Source organism: Gouania willdenowi, chromosome 7, assembly GCF_900634775.1.
Source record: "Gouania willdenowi chromosome 7, fGouWil2.1, whole genome shotgun sequence".
Taxonomy (NCBI): Eukaryota; Metazoa; Chordata; class Actinopteri; order Blenniiformes; family Gobiesocidae; genus Gouania; species Gouania willdenowi.
Window position 1 is genome coordinate 34928206 of NC_041050.1, and position 25212 is coordinate 34953417.

A 25212-nucleotide genomic window follows, 5' to 3' on the forward strand; every position below is an offset into this window, starting at 1 on the left:
TGTTTGTATCCTGCGTGTGTGTGTGTGTGCGTGTGTGTGTGTGTGTGTGTACTGTTGATATTGCAGGGTTTGCAAACAGCGGGACTGTCCGGGCTGTGTACCAAGAGGCGAGTCAGTCATATTCAGGGCCGGACCTTGATGGCTGAATCCTGCTCGCCTGTTCCCAACCAGACGCCCTCTTCCCCCTCCTCTTCCTCAGCCCAGCCCATTGCCACCACCAGTACCAGCACCCCTCCTCCACCCTCGGTCACTCACATGCACCCTCTTTTCTCTCTCCTGCTGTGTGCCATTCTCTCTCTCTCTCTCCCTCTCTCTCTCTGTACACTTTCTTTCAGCTAGTCTCATTTTTCTTGTCCTCCCTTTACATCCCTCCACCACTTTTATCCAACGGGACAACTCTTCTTCTTTTTCTCTCAGCCTTTTCATCATCCTCCGCCTGCTGCATTTCCAAAACTTTCTCCCCAACGACTTTCTTTCCCTCTGTCTTCCTTTCCATTCCTGACCTTTTTTGGTCCCTTGCCCCCTTGTGCCCCCTCTGAAGTAGAGGCTGATCGGTGTGTGTCCGGCGTGTGTCGCGAGGTCTCTGGTGTCGCCTGCACTTTGCCCTGAGGGAGCCCCCCCTAAAAGCTTTTGAGTGCTGAGAAGATTGGAGAAGCGGTTTTTTTTTTCCAAACATGATGAAAGTTCAGCTGCTGCTGCTCCTGGCCCTGGTCGGCTCTTTCTGCGCCGTTACACGTGCAAGTAAGTGGACGCCGTGTGGTATGATATGATATGACTGTCCTGCTGTTAGCACACTCTGTCCCCATCTGTCTGCCTCCATGTGCCCACAGCACACGTCTTTGTCTGCGTTAATCCTTAATCGACTTAATAATGACACTAGAATCAACTTAAGTGGGAACATTTTTTGTAAGGTTTGATTATTAACACAATTTTTTAACATGTGATTCCATTAGTAAGGTGTTAGTTGTTCATTTTATTCTTCAATAATGTCTACAAAACTTTTAAGTTACAATTTTTGACTATTTCCATTGTTTTGTTTTTTTCATCTTTAAGCATCTTTACAATCACTTTGTGTTGAATTGAACTGGTTTTCTCATCTTGCTTTGCTATATCTTACTTTGACCCCCCCTCACACACACACACACACACACTCATCTTTGAGGTTCAGACTGGAGGAAAAAGTTAGATGTGCAGACCTGAGGGAAAAACGATGATGTAATAGCGGTGGCTCTGCTGCCTTGTGTCAGTTACATTCTTGGCAGCGCCAAAAGAGAAGAAAGGAATACAGTCTGGAAAGTTCCCAAAACACACCATGTACGTTGGCTGAGAAGGGGGGGAGATGGAGTAGGGTGGGGGGGCTTCAAACTGCAACGGACACCATTACATTATGTGACTACTTCCTTTCATTCTACTCCTGAACAAATGGAACCTTCACGTGTTTTGTCTCCTGTAGTCTGTTGGCTTTTCCACTCTTTCTTTAGTCCTGCTTCCTTCCTTCCTTTGTCTTGACCATCACTGTAACAAGTAAAAAAGTACAAATAAAGTAGTTTTTTCTGGTATCTGATAACTTTTTACTTTTACTTCCTATTTTTTATTTTTTATTTTTTTAAACAAACTTCTGTACATTCTACTCCTTACATTTTTAAAATGAGCTCGTTACTTTTAAGACCTCAGAAGATGACGTCACGACGCAAAAAAGACGCAAACCAACAACCGTGAAGCTGGGACCAAAGGGCACGTCTCCTTTCCAGAACCCTGGAGAACATGATTCTCTTGAGCCTGAATTAAAAAATGTTGGTAGTTTGAGCTTTTTTTTCTGTTCGTGCAGGTCCCTTAGTTTTATAGTTAACATTTAAACATTTTTAAAGATGTTAGACTAATTGAGCATTTACATTTTATTTACAAATTTGATCTATAATGAGTGCTAAAATCTCCTGGTGTTCGTTAAGGGCAACAGATGTACCAAGTTCTTAAAAAAAATTAAATATATGGAATTTGCTGTTTTTAAAACCCTGTCTTATTGTTGAAGGGACATTAGTTTTAATTTTTTATAACTTAAGTACACTTAGTACATGTACGTTTTACTCAAATAAGGGAGCAACTTCAATACTTTTACTTTTACGAAAGTCATTTTTTATTTAAGTACCTATACTTTTACCTGAGTATTAAAGACTAGTACTTTTGCCATCTCTGACTGTAGCACCCAGGGGGTGGGGTGGGGTGGGGGGGGAATAGTAGGCCAGGGCAGGGCTGAGTTTGCGTGTGTGTATTAATAGAGAGGGGCTCTATATTTAAGAGGCTCATATGGATGAGAAGAGGAGCTGTGATGAGCTTTAAGAGCAGCCCCACCCTCACATACCCACATATGTTGTTAGTCTGTGAAGGCGCGCCACCCTTGGCATTTACCCATCTTTGGTGGGGTATCAAGATGTACCACTCTAAAGCCGCCCCCACCCTTAGGACTATCCCTTTCGTCTGTTAGCTGTATTTGTCTTTCAGTTTCCTTCCTCAGTTTGAGTTATTGACAGATTAGTGCAGACATGGAGGGAACAGAAAGGGAACACCGCTATTTTTTAATAATATTCTTCTACTTTCTTGGTTATTGCCATGTTGCATATCGCCACCTACTGTATATGTTTTATTTCATTACTTGCTGTTATTGTTCTTGGTTATGTATTTCATTACGATTCCACCCACATTAAATGATATACACTCAATGTGCTTATGTATACTATTATACTAATAGTATTATTATTTATTTGTTTGTTTATTTGTTCATTAGATTCCCCATTAGCTTCCACGGTAGTTGTTGCTAATCTTCTTGGAGTACATTAAAAGAAAAAAAAAAAATGAAGATTCTATTATAATTAAGAACAGAAAAAAATATACAGAAACATACACACAAAGGTACATCAAGACACATTTTCATTACACCAACAAATACAATAAAATAATACATAATATGTACAATAAGATCGGTAAAAAATATAATTTTAAAGCATTTTTAAATTAACATAAAGTTGACATGTCTTTCAGGCCCTATTGGTAATTTGTTACAATAATACTAATATCGACAACATGTGTCAAACTTTGGGCCCGGGGGCCAAATCTGGCCCTTTAGAGGATCCAATTTGGCCCGCAGGAGACAGTAGACATGAGCAAACATTCATTATTGTGTTATTATCAAACAATTCAATTGTGATACCTCAAATTCACAATTTTAGTGGAACTCCACAATATTTTTAGGAACTCGCAATTTTCTCGTGCTTATATCACGAGAATGCAGTGATTTTTCATTGAAAATTGTGCAAAAACTATTCCAGTAAATTCCTCTAAATTACACAAATATTGGTTAAAAATCAAGAATTTCTGAATTGATGATCCTGCAGGGCACAATGAAGTTAAATTTGCTGTGGCCCACTGAAGCCCAAAATGCTCCGTATTTGGCCCCTGAAGTAAAATGAGTTTGACACCCCGGCTTTAAGCGCTAAGAACGAACCCTTTTATTTTTTTAATAGAGAGAATTCTTATCTCTTTTAAAAATAAAACGTGGTGGAGGAACTTCCTGCACAGTTGTTCAGGCTCAAGCAGCTTTACTTCATCTTGCTTACTCAGTTAACAAGGAAACCCCATGAATCCTGTAAAAAGAAAACCCCACCTCCTCCCCCTCACCTCCACCCACCCTTGGTCTCCTTCTTAATGAGTTTTGTCTGCCTGGCTCAGGCAATAACGTGCTCGTCACATCTGGCCGCTGAAGGAGGAGGTCACTGCCCTTCGTTCACGCCAACTATTAGAAGTGACTCAAATGTTGCGCTCATACTCCAAATATGAGACGCACGCCAGTAAAAAACGAGACTAGCGGCTAAAGCAGCTCTTCTCACGTCAACTCGTTCCCATTTGGAACGGAAAAAAAAGCTCAGTCATGCTTTGTAAAAAAGAAAAAATATCTGCAAAAGGCACCGAAACGTGTTTATGGAGAAAGCGGTGAGGACGGTGATCCTAAACCCTGACGACAGGAAATTAAAGTAACACTGACATCAGGCTTGGGATCAATTATAATTGTAATTGCGTAATTGATAATGATTTACAATTATGGTGTAGTTATAATTGTAACTGTAATTTAAAACATCTGTTGCCATTGTAATCATAATTGAATTGTAATTGAGTTCAGATAATTGCATTTGTAATTGTAATTGGCGTGAAAATTCTATTAAACTACAATTTAATCAAAACACAAAACTGGGGAACCATGTTATGGTACGTTCACACCAAACGCGTTTCGGACGTCAAAATTGTGCCTCACGCATGTAGTTGGACGCGTGTGCTCATTGAATCAGACGCTTGTCACCAGTGTCGAAGATGCTCTGGACGCGCGACCAAACAAGTTGAGAAGGGAGCGCGTTGAGGGGAGGGGCTCCTTTGTTGCCGGTGGTGTTCATACAATGGATGATATTGTGGTGATCAGTTACGTTCATAATTCACCCAGTGACTGTGAAGTGGTGGAGAACATTATTGTGTTGAGAAGGCGTTGTTTCCGGTTGGATGTATGTTGGTGTGACTCAGCGTGTGCACTGTGATGTCAGAGGGCAATAGAGAAGTGTAGGTGAATGGAGAAAAGTTTGGAGTTCCTTGCTGAACACGCCGCCTCCAACTCCCGTTCATCAGCTCTACATTATCCAGAGAGTGGCTTGGTTTTATTTGCGCCTCGGTGCAGTTTCTGGATTCACCAGAGTTGTGCTCGGACAAGGGTCGCTTTCAGCGCTACTTTTGTCTCTCCCGTGCCCAGTTTGACGACCTGCTGACCGCCATATTTGCTCACATCCCTTACCAGCACACCAACTTCTGGCGCTCTATTCCAGCAGAACAATCCCTGTCCATCTGTCTCCACCTCCGGTTAGTGTTTTTTCCCTCTTCTCATTATTCTGAATACGTCACAGTTCGGGAAAGCTCCTGATTGGTCGACACGCGCGATTTGCCCCAAAAGTTCAACAATCCCAACTTCAGCGTTGGCCGTTTTGGAGGCGCCAGAGGCACGTCAAATGCGCGAAATCTCAAAACGCGCAGCGTCTGCCGCGCAGAGAGCTTCCAAACGCACTGCACAGGAGGCGCGGGACACGCAGTGCCACCTCTGACGCGCTCCAGAAGCGTGTCCACCATATATTGTGAATGTAAACCTGCCACTTTCGACGCGTTTGGCGTGAATGCGTCATTAAGAGTCTATGGTTTTACACGTACTGTATGTAGTTAACAATTAATAAAATAAGTTTCATATCAAGTTTTCCCACTATATCTCAGTTTATATTTTAAATTGACCTTGAGGGGTATACTGATTAATACCTGATCATAGTCTCTTATCAAATACTGTTGTTTTTTATATGTAATTGAAAGTTGGATGTTATTATATTGTTTTCTCTGTATATTTTATTGTATATTTCCTGTAATTTGTTTTATTTTAGGGTGACAATTGAACATTCTGTCCAGGGACTACAGATGAAAAATAGCCTTCTGGCTAAATCTGGTACAATATCTGTATTGAAATGAATGTACACACTGTCCCAGTTAAATAAATAAATAAAATACCATTATTGTCATTGTTTAGGAAGCCTAACAAGGTAACCAAAAGATGAAAAACAAATTAGATGATAGATAATATTTTGTGTATTTTACAGCTGATTTAAAACTGACCCGTTATTATAAGAGATGCTAACAGGAAGCTAACACAAGAGGAAGGTCACATTTTATGGGCTTTTTCATTAAAGGATAGTAATTGTGATTAATTGAATTTGAACTTTAGTGATTGAGAACTTAATTGTACTTGACTTTCAGTGGAAAAATAATCATTTTCATTGTAATTGGAAAAAATGCTGAGTGGAGTGTAGCTCAGACCTCACATTAGTAGAAGCGAGCACAAATGTCTCATATCACTATCACCTACGTGTGCTGCGAGGTGAAGCCTGGGCGACAATAGAGAAAATAGAAAAAGAAAAATTGTGGCCTCTGACGAAGAAACGCTTCTATAAGTGGGAGGTTGCTGGATGAAGTGGGAGTTGGATTTGAAGGTTAGTGAGATTAGGGACACTTTCAAATAAAAAGGCTGCTTGATATCAACGTGAAGGTCTAACTAAGGTATTGATTTTGTCTGCTATGTTTAGCTTTTGGTGAAAAATGAGGATTTGATGAGAAACGAAGAAGCATGACACGTTTAAGGCCATGAATTCCTGCGCTGAGTCATTACATCCTCGAGATGTAATCAAAGGCTGAAGATTAGAATCCCACTTGATCTGGTGCTGGTTACTGCCCTTTTTGTGATGGAGTCCAGATGGTACTGGCTTCCCAGTTAGAACAACACCAGAATGTTGTTGTTTTTACACCGTTGATAAAACGGCCTGAGAATGTTCCACTCTTGCCTTTGCATGACACAGCTCGGTACCATCAGACATGACCAGTGATGGGCTGTAACGGGTTACTGTATTCTGATTAGTTTTCCCAAGTAACAAGTAAAGTAATGGATTATAATTTAAGAAACAATAATTAGATTACAGTTTTTTTCCTGCAAACAGGCTGTGTTCTGTTTTTTCTTTTTGCATTATAACCCTTTTTTGTTTTGTTTTTAGTTTTTTTTTTGTGTCTTATAACCCAGTCTTTTTTTTTTGCTTTTTTTTTTTTTATTTTTACCCAGTCTTTTTTTTTTTTTTAAATTTATTTATTGTATTTTTTTTTTTTTTGCATTATAACCCAGTCTTTTTTTATTTATTTATTTATTTATTTAAAAAAAAAAAATGCATTATAATCCAGGTTTTTTTTTTTTTTTTTTTTTGCATTATAACCCAGTCTTTTTTAATTTATTTATTTATTTATTTTTATTTATTTATTTAAAAAAAAATTTGCATTATAATCCAGGCTTTTTTTTTTTTTTTTTTTTTTTTGCATTATAACCCCTTTTTTGTTTTGTTTTGTTTTTTTCGCATTACAACCCAGTCTTTTTTCTCTTTTTATTTTTTGTATTACAACCCAGTCTTTTTTCTCCTTTTTTTTTGCATTACAACCCAGTCAGCCATCTTAGTCTAAAGCTTCTGACTAAAGCGTCACAACATCATTGGTAAACAACACGACAATGCAGCGTGAGAGAGAGAGCACGTCAAAGCAACTTTTAATTCTTGGAAGTACCGACATTACTTTAAGTTTGACGCCGTAAAAGACGACAAAAACATTAGTGTCTGCTGTACACTCTGCGTGGGGGAAAAAACTTTTATCTACATCAAAGAATTCCACCTCAAATCTGAATAAGTACTGAGCAAAAGTGAGAGATCATCAACATCCACTTCCACTGAGCCAAACTAAGGACCCATCTCCTGCTAAACAGGTGAAAATAGATCTAACTGATTACATAACACAATACGCACAACTATAACATCACGTTACACTCCCACCTTAAAACAGTCTACTCCTCCGCATCCCTTTCATCATCCCACCCTGACTCCCTCCTCCCAGTTCCCTTCCCCCTCACCTAGGTGTAGCACTGCCCTCACTTTTTATATTTTCCCTCGAATAAAGTTTTTTATCCTTCCTTAGGGAGCGCTGGTGATGGTCAGTAATAAAACTCACTACGTATATAGTGTGGACTTTCGACAGCATGTGCAGAGAAGGCAGAAAAAAGAAAAGAAAGAGTTTTTTTATTTTATAAAATTTGGTTGAATGTGCAGTAAATGAGTTTAAATGTTTAACAACTTTCTGCAAGTCTGAAACTGTTGCATTTGATTTAGATTTTGATTCATGCAACTTGCATAGTGTTAGAACAATTAATGTAACAAGATTTAAAAAGAGAGTTTTGTTTGATTAGATTTCTAATGTGGAACATGCCAAAAGAAAAGAATTAGGCTGAAAGGTCTACTGATTAATATTTAGTGCATCACATTTTTGAAAAGTTCAATTATATTAAGTAACGTGATTAAAGTACCTAGTTATAATTCACAAACTAATCACTACTTAAAAGTAACTTGTCCAATACTGGACATGGCTGACGCTGGTTATACAGGGAGTGTGTGTGTGTGTGTGTGTGTGTGTGTGTGTGTGTGTGTGTGTGTGTGTGTGTGTGTGTGTGTGTGTGTGTGTGTGTGTGTGTGTGTGTGTGTGTGTGTGTGTGTGTGTGTGTGTGTGTGTGTGTGTGTGTGTGTTGTGCAGCATCTCATCCTGGTACAGTGAGACGGGCGCCAATGTTTTCTCTCACTTTCCTCCCTTAGCACCACAAAAACATTCCCTGGGCGCCAAAGGTGCACACCACACACTCACACTCCCTCACACACACGTCTGCACGGACCCTCTCCCTCCCACACATGGCTGTGAATTACCAACACACACACACACACACACTCAGGGGCCTCAGAGGCAGCTGATTGTGCTTGTAATGGATGGAAGCTGCTACTCCCTCCTTTCCTGTCTCACGCTGTATGTTGTGGCGTCTCTCTCTCAATCTTTCAACCCCCCCCCGGAGGTTTTATTTATGGGACACGAGAGTTAAGCCCCACACGGTGCCTCATGACAATCTCTCACAGCTCTTTGCTATAAGGCACACGTGTCAAACTTAAGGCCCGAGGGCCAAATCTGTCCCTTTAGCGCATCAAATTTGGCCTACAGCAGAGGAAAGCAAAAAATATCAGAGAAACTATGAATCATTGTGTAAACGACCAACTAATTTAGTTAAAGATATCTTCAAAATAATACATAAATTCAATGAAACACCACAATATTAGCAGGGCTCACATTTCCCCCCACACTTATATCACATGATGGCTGACATTTTTAATCTCAAATTATTGAAAGAACTCAAAATGTTTCCTAAATCTAGCCATTTTCTTAGAATTATTCCACAAAATTTCCCCAAATTACATAAAAATTGGCTACAAAATAAAACATTTTTTAAAAGTAAAGATCCTGCAGTGACTGATATGTGTCACTTATATTTTATAATTTATTCACGTGGAAATGCAAACTAAAGCACAGTATCGTTCACTTGATTCGTTGATTTAAATTTGTATTTTGAAAAAATGAAAGTACAGAATACAGTTGTTTGAGATTGTGTATAGTGTTTTAATTTGAAAATGAACAATAGCTAAGAAAATATTATTTTTTATCAGGTGTTTTCTACTTTGTTATTATTACTAGACATTTCAAGCGACCACGTTTTATTTCCAGGTGACCCTACATGGGATCACGACCCCACGGTTGAAAAACCTGCTTTAACACTACACTGTATCCTTCTCTTTTACTGTTATGTTATGTACAGAGTTTTACATACTGTATATTCATATATACACACATGTCTCCAGTTATACACATACATGTATACTGTATATACATGTACACAAACATTTACATATGTATATATGCATACAGCACATGCTATGGCAGACTATTTATATATACGTACATGTATATATGTATGTATATTATATATATATATATATTTGTTTATATTTATGTATCTCTCTAGTACATACACACACATACACCCACGTACACAGTTGAGTGGCAGGCTGCTATCTTAGTTAGATGATGTTTCAAACATGCTTGACATGCTTATCAGTGCCAGGGTGTGTGTGTGTGTGTCACAGGTTGTGGCCTAATCCAAGTGCACCACTAAAAATATGAGATAACTGCCCAGTGGCGCCGTTATAAAAAGTTTTTCTGGGTTTTTCAGAAAAAGCATTTGCTGTGTTGTGGTTTTATGGTTTATTTAAAGAAAAACGTTCCTGTTATGAGCTTCTTTTTGAAATACTCCATCATCGTTGGATACCTGAGAGGCTCTGGTGTCATGACACTGTCGACATATAAATAGAGAAAACACTGTCCTCTAACTGGCTGAGCCAGGATGTAAAACCCCTGTGTTGGTAGAAATCCTCACCAGTGTCAGGGGTCCCATTCTGGATCTGACCCCCTGCTCTGAGGATTAACACAGTCATATGTACATGTTAGCCCCCCCCCCACACACACACACACACACACGCTAATAACATACAAGCTAGCAGAGCAAAGGACACAATGAAACACGCCTTTTTTAGCTTAGTTGTAAAGCTCCTCACCATTGTTTTCTGTGTACTTTATTATTATTATTATAGAGTAGATTTTCGTCCAATAACTTGTACCTCATATTTAGTGCGATGTTACCGACCAGGGAACCCCTGTAGTGTACAGAATACTGAGGATACGTACTCCTTATATCTTCTGATTATTAAAACTCAAAACCAGGAGAGTACCGTAATTTAATAAAAAATGATGACTATTCATTTCATAAGAAACTATTTGCGAAAGCTTTTAATTGTAATTTAAAAAGTCACATAAATGAAATGTCTTTCTTTCTTTCTTTTGGATGAAATGTATTATTGCAACGGCTGAACTAAATATAAAGTGGCCATCAGTCAAAAAAGTCACACTTATTGTCAATAAGACTTTTGAGCTTTTTAATTGGTTTATATATTATATTACCATGGCAACTATTGTGATTGACAGCTCACAGTCCACAGAGGTCACGTTTTGAAGCAAAATGCGTTGCTGCTTTTAGGGTCTTAGCGGAAAAGAACAGACGTTCATTTATTAATAAACGGGACAAACGGGACTGAGCTTGTGAAAAACCAGGGCAAATCAATGGTTTGGGGGAAATTGACCGGAACACGGGACGTAACTCTGAAAACCGGGACTGTCCCGTGTAAATCAGGACGTCTGGTCAACCTAGGCTATTGATTACTTGGCAAAATTGAAAAGAATTTTTTTTTCCATTCCACCTAATGGGAGAGTTAACACCGCGCCCCCTGCTGTTAGTCATTATAATACAGTTTGGTGTGTTAAAAAATACTGACTCCGAGGGTTTATACCAGTAGGTACCAACCTTTTCTATATCACACATTTCTAGCAATTTTTGTAAATACATTTTTATCAATTACTAGACATTTCAGGCGACCCCAAGGTTGAAAAACACTGGGTTACACTGACTCCGAGGGGTAATTCTGACTCTGAAGGGTTCAGCATATGCATCCTCACTTGCCTTTTCTTACATGTACAAATAACACAGTTGTGATATTTAAAGAATAAACATTTCTTTGAAAGCTAGCATTAGCAACAATAGAGAGGAAAAACTGGTGAAAAGGTGGAAACCTCCAGTAGAACCAGACCAGTTAGTCATAGTCAGACCACCAGAGTGAGAAAAGAAAAAGAAATCCCAGACTTGGTTAGTAGCAGGGTCGGACTGGGACAAAAACAGAGCAGCAACACCATGTAGACGCTGTTAATAAATCAGTGATGCTCAACATGTGGCTTTTTATGTCTTCATTTTGATTATTATTTTCCCCCAGAAAATCTTAAAAGGGGAAACTTTTTAACCCCCTTATTTTTCACCCATTTTTTTTTGGCCATTTTGAAACTTCCTTTGTCCAATTTCTTCCCCTTTTCAAAAAGTTTTTGCATTTTTTTCTGACTTTAGCTTTCTTTTACCAATAAATATCACATTGTTTTCAATTTTTGTAAGTTTTTTTTGACACTTTTATCAAATTTCTTTCATTTTTCGTGCCACTTTTCATCCAAATAAGCTAACTTATGCCCAATAAATACCACTTTAACGCCTTTTTTTTTTTTTTTTTTTTACTATTGTTTGCCACATTTAGCTGATATAAGCTACCATTTGCATTTACATACCACCTGGTTCCTCTTTATTTGCTCGTTTTTTTTGGCCACTCTTGACTGCTTTTATCCCTCTTAGTCACTTTTCAGTCTTTTTTTGCAACTTTTGGTTCATTTTTGGTCTCCTGTTACCATGTCTGCCTCCACTCGCTTGTCAAGAAAACAAATCGTGGAGGACCGGCCCACTTTGGTCCACAGCCCACCGAGATGATGCCCAGTATGCCGGATGGCCAGTCCACCCCTGGTTAGTAGTAAAGTGACTGCATTGACCCATGAGGCCTATGAGTATTGAGTGGAGAGGAAATAGTCCTTAAAGGTAATTGTGGGAACTCTACACATAATGAAACAATTGTTAGCAGAAGCTATGGGCTGATTACACATAGTACGCTAAGTAGCCATACTCCATGAAGCCCAGACCTTTTTATCATCACTTCAAGACGTTCCAAACAAACGTCTGCCATCTGAAAAAATCCCCTTCAGTAGTCTAGGAGCAAATGTTTAGTTATATTTACCCCGGCCTGTTGCTAATGAACGCACTAGTCAGTGGACGGGTGCGTCTGTGGTCCAACATGTTCAGCCATTTACAGTTATTTTTACCATCATAATATATTCTCTATCATGTGAAGTTTTCTGGACGAACCAGACAAAGGAGGGACACAGGAAGCAGAATGATGTCACGTGCTAAGTTTAGATGATTTGACAAAGGACCTTGTTTCTGCTCGCCAAAATAAAAGAGCTTTGAGAGGATGCGCTGATATAAATGGATTTGGACTGTTTTAATGAAAAGAAGCATTTTTAAGGCCATGATTCTGTCAGTGGAAAAGGAAATCTTTGCCCAAATCTTTATTTTTGTGAAATCTGACCGGAGATGTAAAGAGTACTGATATATTCTACTCAAGTAGAAGTACTGTTGCTTGATTTGAAATTATACTCCAGTATAAGTCATAGAATACTCATATACAAGTAAAAAATAGCTCAATTAAATAGTACTCAAAGTAAAAGTTACTACCGTAGTTACTTTCACCCCCACATTTATTGTTGGTGATAAATCTTACCACGGTTTCCTTGCGTACAGCAAAGGTCTCATGTATAAACTTAAAAAGAAAGAGTCCAAATCTTGGACAATTGGAACTTAATTTATATTCCACAAAGGCACCTGTTTATAATATATTTGAATTACATTTGCAAAGTGTCCCAAATTCTGAAGTTACTGTAATTATGTTTGCTGATGACACAAACATACTTTGTTCTGGACAAGATATTAGTAATTTAATGTCAATAGTAAAAAACAAACTGTCCTTAAATGAAAATAAAATGGATGTGTTTTGGATCTTGTGGGACAGATTGAACAGAAACTGATCGTGTCATGTGACCAAGTTCTTGGACGTCATCATAGATCGTGAGCTTTGCTGGAAGCCGCACGTAGAACATATCAGGAAAAAAAATATCTAAAACTATTGGCCTTCTACATAGAGCAAAAAGTATATTAAATAGAGACTTTCTGAAGTTGCTTTATTTATCTCTTATATTCCCTTACCTGGCCTAATACATGTAAAACATATGTACAAAAGAGATCATTAAGAATAACGTGGAATTCAGGGCACCTACTAACAAACTGTTTAAAAATCTAGAACAATACATTTGTGGATATAGTAAAGTTAAAAGTGTTAGAGATTCTAAGCAATAAAAGCCTTTCTTTGGGTATTATATCACTTTTTAAACTAAGAGAAGGAAAATATTATTTATGAGGGGTTTATATTTTTGAACAAAGTCAATGTAGAACAAATGTTAAAAGAAAATGCATTTCTGTTTATGGTGATAAAGTTTGGAATGATCTTGAGGATCACTTTAAGTTAATGAATTTACTGTTTATGTTCAAAAATTCTTTAAAAAACTATTTGCTCCTATTGAAAGATAGGTTTATCTTTCTTTCTATCTATCTATCTATCTGAGTACAAGTAAAATGGTATATATTTTTGTTATGATATGATTTTTTAGTATACCGCCGTACCAGTGTATTTGACTTTCGGAACGCTACGCTGTGCCACGTTTCAGACCGGACCCTTTTCAATATTCCACTTCTAAATATGAATGTAAACAGTAGCGCTCTGGTTTTAGTTATGGTGTAAATCATACGTGTAAATGGATCAGAAAGACACAGTTGAAAGCTCTGAAGCTGCATGTGAGCGTGTGTCTGCGTGCGCATGCCTCTGCTACAGGAGAACAACACTCACGGGCACGGAGGCACGGTTAGCTTAGCATGTTGGCAGTTCGCCAGTAATGCACAAAAAAAGAGCAAAGGATCACAATTTGTAGTTGCTACAATGCGGAAATAAATGTCATACCAGCAGAGATATTTGAGGAGCACACACACACACACACAGACAGACAGAGATTCCTTGCTTTTATAACTAAAAACAGGACAAGTACCCATAAAAGCAACTCAATTACAGTAACGTGAGTACTTGTAATTTGTTGCTTTCACCTCTGCAAGTCAAGTATGAATCTTTCTGTCATAGCGATTCCTGCGAAAATATCCTTCAAAAAGTCCTTGATTGTAGGTAAAAACAAAAGGACATTTAAGTGTATATAGTACATACTTTTCCTCTGCTGAAGCCCTTGAATTAGTTTTAAAGGTACATTGAGGTGTTGCCCCTAACCACAAGCACATTTTATACTCCTGAGGGTGAACTGGCCATCGTTCCTTGTAAGGAGAGCCCTCCCCCGCCTCCTCCCCCGCCTCCTCCCCCGCCTCCTCCTCCTCCTCCTCCTCCTCAGGAAATGAGGCAGAGGATGTGGCATGGCCAGTATGCAAACATGCAGCCCTAAAACACAGGATGGAGTACACGGACGACACACGTTTAGTGAGTCACAGGGTGGAGGCTGTGTATGTATGTGTGTGTGTGTGTGTGTGTAACGAAACGGTAACAATATGCAAGGAGGCGAGCGTGAGAAAGAGGAAGTATCCTGCTTGAGTCCTAACAGATGGGACATCTTTACTGGGACAGGGACCAGTTTGACCCATTGCTGCTATGAGTTTGGACAGCAAAGTGGATGATAATACATACATTCACTCTTCTGGTTACATCCTTTCACAATAAGAGCTCTGTATATTGGCTATATCCCAGTACTAAAGAGATAAGTTCATCTCCAGTGTCCTGCTGTAAACTAACTTTTAATAATTTACTGGTTTTGCCACTTTCAAGATGTAACTTGGGGTAACAGGAAGTAGTGCCCATAATCATATCAACAATCACTAACCCAGAAATATGGTGGGAAACATTTTTAATCATGTTTTTAAATTATATTTTATACCATTTTGTACTTGTAAAGGTAGAATTTGTAATTATTGACATCATATATATATATATATATATATATATATATATATATATATATATATATATATATATAGATATATATATATATTTATATCACGATGAATATCATATTGTTTAGTTCCAGGATATATCGAATCATGACATGCAAAGAGTGAATCGTATTGTATTGTATCGTCAGATTCATGGCAATGTACACCCCTAGTTTAAACAGTCTTTATTTTTCCTGTCTATTTTCACAATATTTGGGAATTTTTTTTACAACATATTGACATTGAAGTTGCACATTTGTAATGATATTTTCTTCCAAGTCAAAAAAAAAAAGTCACTTTCATATTTTATATTATAGCTGTAATTCATTATTTATGCTCCATAATGTAATCAACATGACATTTGAGTGATGCTGCCTTTCATAACACAGTCCATGCTTCATTGTTCAAGTCTTTTGGAGAAAAACACTCCCTGAAACTTATTTTGAAGACTGTTTAAACTGTTTAATTCTCCTGTACATAGATGTCCATTCTACAAATTAATATCACTAATAATTAAACCCCCATCAATCACATGGTGTATCACCTGACATATTCCATCAGAGTCCAGAAATAAAACACCAACACAATATGCAGAACTGTAACACCACATTGAACTCTCACCTTAAAATAGTCAACTCTCCCCCACCCCTTCCATTGTCCTACCCTGACTCCCTCTTCCCTGTTCCCTTCCCCCTCACCAAAGTGTTACACTTCCTTCTGTTTTTATATTCCTCCTTTAATAAAAGAATTCTTACCCTTCCTTAGGGAGGGCTGGTAATGGTCACAATTATGCAATAAAATAAATGCATTTATGGAATTGAAATAATTAAACATGCATTGCACTACATAAAGTAATAAAACACCATTTTCACAACACCCTTGTTCCAAAAGCTCATTTTTATGATTATGATTGTTGAGTATTCTGTGATTAAAACTGAATTAAAGGTGTCAAGAAATGTTTGATGTAAAATAAACAAACAAAACAATGTGAAACCAGCTAATTATTTGTCTCCAGGCCCTACATCGAACCCCTTAGAGGCTGCTGGGACGGCAGAGGCTGTAATAGAAGCTGCACCAGAAGCTACAGATGCTGCACCTGAAGCTGCACCAGAAGCTACAGATGCTGCACCTGAAGCTGTTCCAGAAGCTACAGAAGCTGGACCTGAAGCTACAGAGTTAGCAACAGCGGAAGTTCTCCCCGTCATCACTGGACCACCTGCGACTGATGCAGCGGTGGCGGTTGAAGAAGTGGTGACAGAGGCTGCTGAGGCTCCTCCTCCTGCTGTGACGGAACACGTGGAGGAGCCTATGGTGGAGACGGAGGCCTCCATCGCTGCCACCACTGAACCTGCACCAGTTATCACTGAAGCCCCCGTCGTAGATACTGAGGCCCCCACTGAGGCGGCTGAGGTTCTGCCAGAGGTGACGGCAGTTCCACAAGCAGAGACTGAAGCAGCTGTTACAGATACACCAGCAGCTGGAGATGTGGTGGTTGAAGACGATGCTGATGGTAGGACCACAGTTATTAATTCATTTATGGAAAGATTTTAGCCTAACGAGATCATTTTTAGACGAGATCCGGATCAAAATAATATGGAAGCCTGTTTCCACTGAAAAAACAAGCAGTTTATTCTTAAAATTCATCACATACACACACAAGTACATAAATATGTCTTTATTACAAAATGACATTTTTGTGTTTCTTTGCAACTTTACATAAAATAATTTTCCTATCATTATGACTTTCTAATAATTATGCTTTTCTTTCTCATAAATATTACTTTTTGTCTCATAATTATGATTTTCTTTCTCATAATTATGACTTTTCATAATGATTTTTTAATCCTTTTTTAGGGGAGGAAACAGGCTTCCATAAAATAATGATTATGGATTAGTTTGAAAAATCTAAACATTTCTTATCATTGTCAAAATTCCAAAAACATATCTTGATTTGTAAATGACTGATCTTTATGAAATTTTATTCGGTTATGTCGGGTTGGTTCCTCAATCAACCCACAGATATTTATTCAGATTGTGCATTCCATCATGATTTTTGGAAAAAAAAAAAAATAGGGGTATTACTTAACCCTCTTAATATCCTCAAATATTACTATTTTAACATTATTCTATTGTTAACACATTTTATCATCAGGGTCAATCTGACCCCAAGGTTATTTGCCTCCGGAAAATGATTTTCAGAAAATTGTTGACCAAGTATTTGTATCGGGCACTGTTTTAATTGTTGAATACATAAATAACCCCTAGACCTGTTCTCTAGCACCACCATCAGGCCGAACTTTTAAATTAAAATCAATTTATCTTGAAGTAGCGTATGAACCCTATTGGTTGTGGTGATGGTAAGACCTTTCCTGCAGCGTCACCATCAGGTCAAACTTCCAGTTTGAGTTAGTGTATCTTGAAAGTTCTCATTAGAACCCCCCCCCTTACCCCACCCCCAACATTGATGTTGTTGGTTACCCTCTCTTTCCTTCCATAAACATATTTATTTACTTATGTTGTATCTCCTTTTTTGTAACATACAGTATTTGAGGTTATTCACTATAAAGTCCACTGTCTTAGACACATTCTCCTCTACGTCACTTTCACTGTGAAAGAGCTGTTCCAAAACCTTACTGACAGTAAAACTTTTCCTAGAGGACATTTCCTATAGAGAAAGTGTGTCACACACACAGACAGACACGTTTTACACAGCTAAAACAGCTTGAGGTCAAATTGACCCCTAAGGAACACCAATGCATGTACTATGTGTTCAGCATATTAAAAAATATATCATGATAATTTAATGCTTAATCAATTGTAGCCATCTAATTAGGAAAAGTCATGAAATATGAAGCAAAAGAAAAGAGTCAAATCTAAATATTCATTGGGGTCAAACTGACCCCAAGGATAATAGGAGGGTTAATGCTCATTTATTCTGCTTGAATATAAATGAATGAACGGTGTGATTGTGTGTTGACAGAGGGTCTGAGCTCTGGTCAGGTGGTGGGTATTGTGATTGGTGCCCTGCTGGCAGTGGTCATCGTCATCGCCATCGTTATCGCTGTGGTGAGGAGGATGGGAAAATACTCGTGAGTATCTGACTGGTTTTTTTTAGTAGAATCACTTGAGTCTCACAAATGAATGGTTTATTCCATTAGATCATACAATTTCAGCTGGAAACTGAGTCATCACTACTGGTTTTGCTCTAAATATGGAGTCAAGCTGCATGAAGCATTAGGTCATCATGGATACAGTACATCCAATGATGACCTAATGATGTATTGCAAGGATTTTTGTAGTAGTTTTGTGTGTTTTTTCTGTCATTTTGTGTATGTTTGTTGTTGTCTTGCTTGTTATGTTTGTATTTTGTACATTTCTGTTGTACTTTTATGTATTTTTCCTGTAAAATGTATGTTCGTCAGTCATATTGTGTATTTATGTTGTCATTTTTGCTTTTTTTGGATAATGTTTGTGCAACTCTGTTGTTGTTGTGCTTGTTTGTTAGTATTGTGGGTTTCCTGAGTCATTTTTTGTGTTTTTCTTGTCTTTTAGTGTACTTTTGTTATCACTTTCTGTATATATATTTTATAGTCATTTTGTGTATTATTGTTGTCGTTTTGCTTGTTTTTTGGGACTATGAGTTTGCATGGTCCTTTTTTGTGTTTTTCTTGTATTTTTTGTGTACTTTTGTTGTCATTTTCTATAATTTTGTATATTTTTTTGAAATTTTGTGTATTTGTTTTTAGTAATTTTGAGTATTTTTGTTGTCGTTTTGTTCATTTTTGTTGTTGGAGTATTTTCCCTATATGATCCTACTATGTTGTGATTCTATATATTTCGTTAATCTATCATTGCTTTTGTTTTGTGTATTTTTCAGTCATTTTCTTCTATTTATGACAATCAGTTGCTCTTCCCCTTGTAAGACGACACCACCAAGACAATCAGTTGTATTAATGATAATCATGTTTTTTTTGTGTCCCAGGTCTGCCAAGAAAAAACCTGCCAAAAAAGAGGGCGTTGTGGTTTCTGTAAATGCTTTTATTTGTTCTTATAGCTAATCAGTTTAACCCTTCACCCACCCCTGTTTTTATTCCAGATGTGTAACAGACGTCTTTTCTCTTCAAACACTGACAAAGCTCAAAGTTTGCTGCTCCTTTTTGTTTCCACAAAGTCCTCTGCTTTATATATAAAAAAAATATATAATCTGGTATCAACGTCAACCACTTTTAACTTGTTTATTACTTTCAATTATTCAAATCACAGATTGATTTGTTACCTATGATTACAGAGGACTCGTGCTTTTCAAGGATGGTGTTGCAAGCTTGAGCAGCTGCTAATTTTAAAATGAAATGATACCCAAATCCTTGTTTTTTACAGCATATCTTTTATTTGTGTTCATTTAGACCATAAGTGTTAAACTCATGGCCTGGGGGCCAAATCTGGCCTTTTGGAGCATCCAATTTGGCACGCAGGAGAAATTAAAAATCATTGTTTAAACAATATTTGAAGGTGCTCACAGTTTCCCGTGGTGCTTCCATCACACGATTGTAGTCATTTTAATTGTCAAACAGTTGAAAAAACCTCCAAATTTTTATAAAATTCATAAATTTCCCTTAATTTAATAGAAATTGGTCACAAAATGTAGGAAATTTAAAGTGAAGATTTGGTTGGGACTGATATTTATCACATATTGATGGATATTGGTCGGTTTTTTACATATTTTATATTTCATGTATACGTAGAAGTGCTGCAAACTATGGCACAATAATGTTGAAATGACTCATTTTCCTGCATAAAATCTGTGGCCCACTTAAGATCAGACCTGTTCCGTAATTGGCCCCTGAAATAAAATTAGTTTAAGACCTTTGATTTAGACCACGTGTCAAACTCATGGCCTGGGGGCCAAATCTGGCCCTTTGGAGCATCCAATTTGGCACGCAGGAGAAAGTAAAAATGACAGAGAAAACATGAATCATTGTTTAAACAATATTTGAAGGTGCTCACAGTTTTCCCCGATACTTATATCACATGATTGCAGACATTTTTAATGTCAAACAGTTGAAAAAAAACTCCAAATTCTTACAAAGCTCTTAATTTTCCTTCTAATTATGAGATAATATTAAATTAAATTAATAGAAATTGGTCACAAAATCTGAGAAATGTAAAGTAAAGCTTCTGTTGGGACTGATATCTGTCACTTATTGCTTAGATATTGTTGGTTTCTTACATATGTATTTTATGTATACGTAGATGTGCAAACTAGGGCACAATAATGTTGAAATTACTCGTTTTCCTGCATAAAATCTGTGGCCCACTTGAGCTCAAACTGGTCCGTATTTGGCCCCTGAACTAAAATGAGTTTGACACCCCTGTGTTTAGACTGTGAAAATGTAAAAAGTTCTCTCAACGACTTTCATCGCTTTCTTCCAATCTCTGGTTTTCCCCCTTGTTGTAATAATTGTATTATTTTGTGATCTAATGTCTTGTTCCCACTGTACTTATTAACATGAGTGCTCTTTATTCTTCTCTGACTGTTTGTTGTCTTTTTTCTCATCCTTCCACAGCCCCTGAGGAAAAAGTCGGCCAAGCAGCCGGAGCGTACAAAGTTCTGGAAATTCTGAACTACTGAACTGTGACATCGTTTCTGATCATTAAAACAAGTGCCAAACCAGAACTAAACTTATCTAACCAGGACTTTGGACCATTGCCAAACCCCCCTAAAAAAAGAACAGGGAGAGGGGGAAGGGAGGTTTGTGTGTGTGTGTGTGTGTTACTACGTGTGTGTACTGTTTGTATGTGAGAACCTGAGGGGACATGAGCCGACCTCCTCGCCTCCTGTCATCCCCCCCACGACCCCCCAGGACCCCCCAGGAGCTACTGAGACAAAACGGCTATGCCATCCCTCTATCCCACACAGAGAAAGAAAGGAAGGGGACGGCGAGGTGTGGCTATGAATTTCATGGCTTTTTAAATTCATGTTCTGACATCTGAGGAGGTTCTGTAGTTTAACGTGAGCCTCAGACACGACAGCAACAAAAATAAAACAGGAAATATGGAATGTATATACAGTATTGTACAATGCAAAGGAAAATACATAGAACACAGCTAGCTGACTTTCTGCTAACGCTTTACATTAAGGGCCCCTTAAATAACGTTTGTTAAGGCATTAATTAACAGTGTAATAATGTTATAATAATAATTCTACTGCATTAACTAACAGTAGCTGACATACCAGTTAATGCAGTACTAAGCCGTTAATTAATGCTTAATAATTCAAACTAAACATTAATAAGTTCAAATTTGTCCCTCATAATCATTTACTTACAGTGTTTATTTAGTGTGTGTGTGTGTGTGTCAATGTCATCACCAGGCAGCCCTTACCTAATTACATTATATAACATTTATTAATGCTTAGTCATGTTTGAATTACAAGCTTAAGGTTAGCTAATGCATTATAATGATTATTATAATATTATTAATCTAATAATTAATGTTATATGAGGATAGCCAATTACATTATATAACATTTGATAATGTTTAGTAACGTTTGAATAACTAAGCAATAATTAACTGCTATTTAATGCATTAACTGGTATGTTAGTTAATATTAGCTTATACATTATAATTATTATTATAATATTAAAGGGTCAATTCATGTTATTACATTATATAACATTTATTAATGCTGAGTAATGTTTGAATAACTAAGCAATAATTAACTGCTTATTATAATAGAATAATATCTTTATTTTTATACAGCGCTTTTCAAAAAACTCAAAAAGAAATGGGTTCATGTAATAATGAAAGTTTTTCGACTAAATATAGTTTTAGCAGTTAAAAGATATTATTGCATTTACTTTACAATGATTATTATAACATTATTAAACTGTTAATGTTTATTAATGCCATAACTAACGTTAATTAAGGGACTCTTATATTAAAGTGTTACCGACTTTCTTATATGTCGCAGTTGCATAGGTTAGCGTTTGATATTATGGGATACACTGCAGTATATGTACGGGAAACCAAAGGCTACTATTGTGACTAAAAATATCCTCCCACATTTTCTCATGGTTTCCCAGCACGTCGTCCAACTGTATGAAGCACCATGTGCAGAAGTTGTATTAGCGTGTGTCGCTCACTCATGAAAAAAAAAAAGGCTCTGTGACATTCTGCCCACTTTAACACTGACGTATAAAAACCTGATACATATCTGTGAAATTCAGCAGAAGGGTTTGTGCCACTGTCTCTGGTGTTCTCCAGCTATCGCTCGGAGGATTTTAACTTTTGAAGTGCATTATTAATGTGAATCTGACTGTATTATTTAACCGCCACCCATTCCAAAGAAGAAGAAGAAAAAAAAACTAAACAGACAAATTAATCTGTGTACTGTTCATTCTGTGGTTATTCTGTTTGAAAACCAAATCAAAATCACAAACGGTGTGTTTTTTTGTTTTTGTTTTACTGACTTAAAATCAAAACATAAATACAGAAACATCAAAAAACTGATAAATCTGTAATAAAATTAAAATAATAATGGTGAAATCTTGTTCTTTTTGTGAGATATTTGGATATTTAAGGGTGGTGTGAGGAACAATAGATGTTCTATGATTTCACACTTTTGTAAAAACAATTACACATATATTTTTATTGCATGTTTTAATACCGCTAGCCTCTAACGGCAGCCGTCAACACACACGGAAGTTGATCACAAGACACTAGGAGCACCAGTAGATTCATTACACCACCTCAGGTTCCTTTAGCCACATATCATGTGCTTGCATTTCACAACATTGGGGGGCATTTTTTTATGCATTAAAAATGTTTCAATTCACCAGTTCATCAGTAATGTGACTTACAGTATGTGCTGCTCCTATGGCAATCCGTTTCAACATTTAATCAGTAGGGCTTACTAGTCGCAATTTTAGTTTTCACGGTAATTACATTTCGACATGTCACAATTTTTTTTTGACAAATTGAAATGTTAATTTGAGATATCCAGAGTACAATTTTGACATGTTACAAATATATTTTCACATGTAATTATGTTTTGACTTGTTAAAACTTACAGAAATAAGTAATTCCCTTTAAATATTGATATCAACAATCCAATTTCCACGTTAAAAAACAATTTTAATTGTAAATGTAGTGAAATTGTATTTTTTCCCATTTCAGATATCTACAATGGCAATTTCAGCTATTGAAAATTTAATTGTTGATATCTGCAATTCATAGTGTAACTAGTGTGAGGATAGAATTGTAGATATTAATAATTAGAATTGCAACTAGTCAAAATGACATGATGGATATGTGGATTTGGAATTACATGTCAAAATTTAATTATAGATATCTACAATTACAAGTACCGCTACTTATTAAATGTTAAAACGGCTTGCCATATAGACCCTTTGATAGTTTGTGGGGCGGGGCTTAGCTTGGAGGCAAATGCACAATTGTCTTCATTGTTTCTGAGCACGAGTGTCGGCTGGAATCCTATAAAACTTTAATTTACGTACACGAACGTTATTCTTCCTATTCTGGCACCCAAACCCACAACAAGACTACATTCTAAAGCTCTAACATTACTAGCCACCACAGTCTTTAGCCAGTGGCGTTTCCTGTTTGCCTCCAAAAAGGGGTCTATTGCTCCTTTTTTTGTCCGGGAGTAAAAGTCTGCCCCCCTGTGTGTCCCCAATGTGTGGTGAGATTAAAACATGACGCTCTCATCCAAGGTTTCCCTGTAAATATCAAAATATCACACAAACCAAACACGATTTACTTTTAAAACGGGAAAACATTGCTCGTCTGGTTTTTTATTTTTCTGTATTTGTTTTGGTTTTAAGTCAGTAAAACAAAATAATTACACCGTTTATTTGTTATTTGGATTTGGAATTAAGACGGAATAACCAAAGAACGAAGGGTACACGGATTGTGGGCCTTGTTTCCACTTTACCAGAACAGCCAACCAGTGTTTAATGGAGCTAAAACCAGTGTTTAATGGAGCTAAACCCCTGATTGCATTCACAGGAGGACATTTTATAGCTGAGCAGTTGTTCTAGTGCTCAGTGTTTGGCAGTTGTGCCTCTTTTGCTAAACGGATGTACAAATAATGACCGTCTTGGCTTACCCCTGCTTGCTTTACAGACTTATTTAATATGTGCACTGAATGAGTGGTGTAATGATCATGAAAAGGCCTCAGACACAGCAAATGTTTGCAACGATATTTGTTCTCTCCCCCCCACACCTCCTACCTTCTGCATTGCCACATATTATCACTTCTAGGTCTTTAATTTGTGCCATCTGATCCAATTTAAACCGTTTATTTAATTGCAGTGTTCTTGTTCATACTGTTTCAATAAAAAACTGAAAATACTCTGGAAACAATGACTCCCTTGTTGATTCAAACCTTAAGCATTTCATGTGTACTAGTTATTTTCTGAACAACATGAACAGAGCAGCATTGAGGTTTTTTTTTTTTTTTTTTTACCACAGCCAAAGAGGTCATATATTACTGCCAGCATTTATTTATTTGTTTGTTTGTCTATTACGTCAAATGTATTTTTTGGGTGTTGACAACATTTTAACCAAAGATAGACCTGATACCATAAAAGATTCCATTCAATTTTAGAGGAAATCTGGATCAAAATAATGATTCTGGATCAGTTTGAAAAATCTCTCATCATTGTTGAAATTTTAAAAACACATCTTGGTTTGTAAATGACTGATCTATATGGAATTTCATTCAGTTATTTTGGGTTTGTTCCACAATTACCCCACAGAGTTTGATCCGGATTGGATCCGGATTGTGCATTTCATTAATTTTTTTTTTGACAAAATGGGGGGTGTCCATAACATTTCTATTTAATGTTTTGTTATAAACCCTCCTATTATCCTCAAATATAAATTACATATTTTACCCTGGGGTCATTCTGACCGCAAGGATATTTGCCTCCAGGAAATTATTTTCAGAAAATTGTTGACCAAGTTTTTGTGTCACTTTGTTTATTTGCTGAATACATAAATAATCCCTTAAAAATAAATTTTTGACCTGTTCTCTAGGCCAAGATTTTAAATAAGAATTAATTTATTGTGAATAGTTTTCATCCAAATCTTCTCACATTTTATGGCAACATTAATGACCACATGAGTTTGAACCCTATTGGTTGTGGTGA

General features: G+C 37.0%; 1 protein-coding gene across 1 annotated transcript; it reads left to right on the forward strand.

The window, feature by feature from the left end:
• Positions 1-24421, forward strand: pdpn (podoplanin). Its single transcript, XM_028453902.1, has 4 exons — positions 1-741; positions 16056-16550; positions 18021-18129; positions 20605-24421. The coding sequence occupies exons 1-4, from the start codon at positions 675-677 to the stop codon at positions 20609-20611; spliced, it is 678 nt and encodes a 225-aa protein (XP_028309703.1). The 5' UTR covers positions 1-674; the 3' UTR covers positions 20612-24421.
• The last annotated feature ends 791 nt before the right edge of the window (positions 24422-25212 follow it).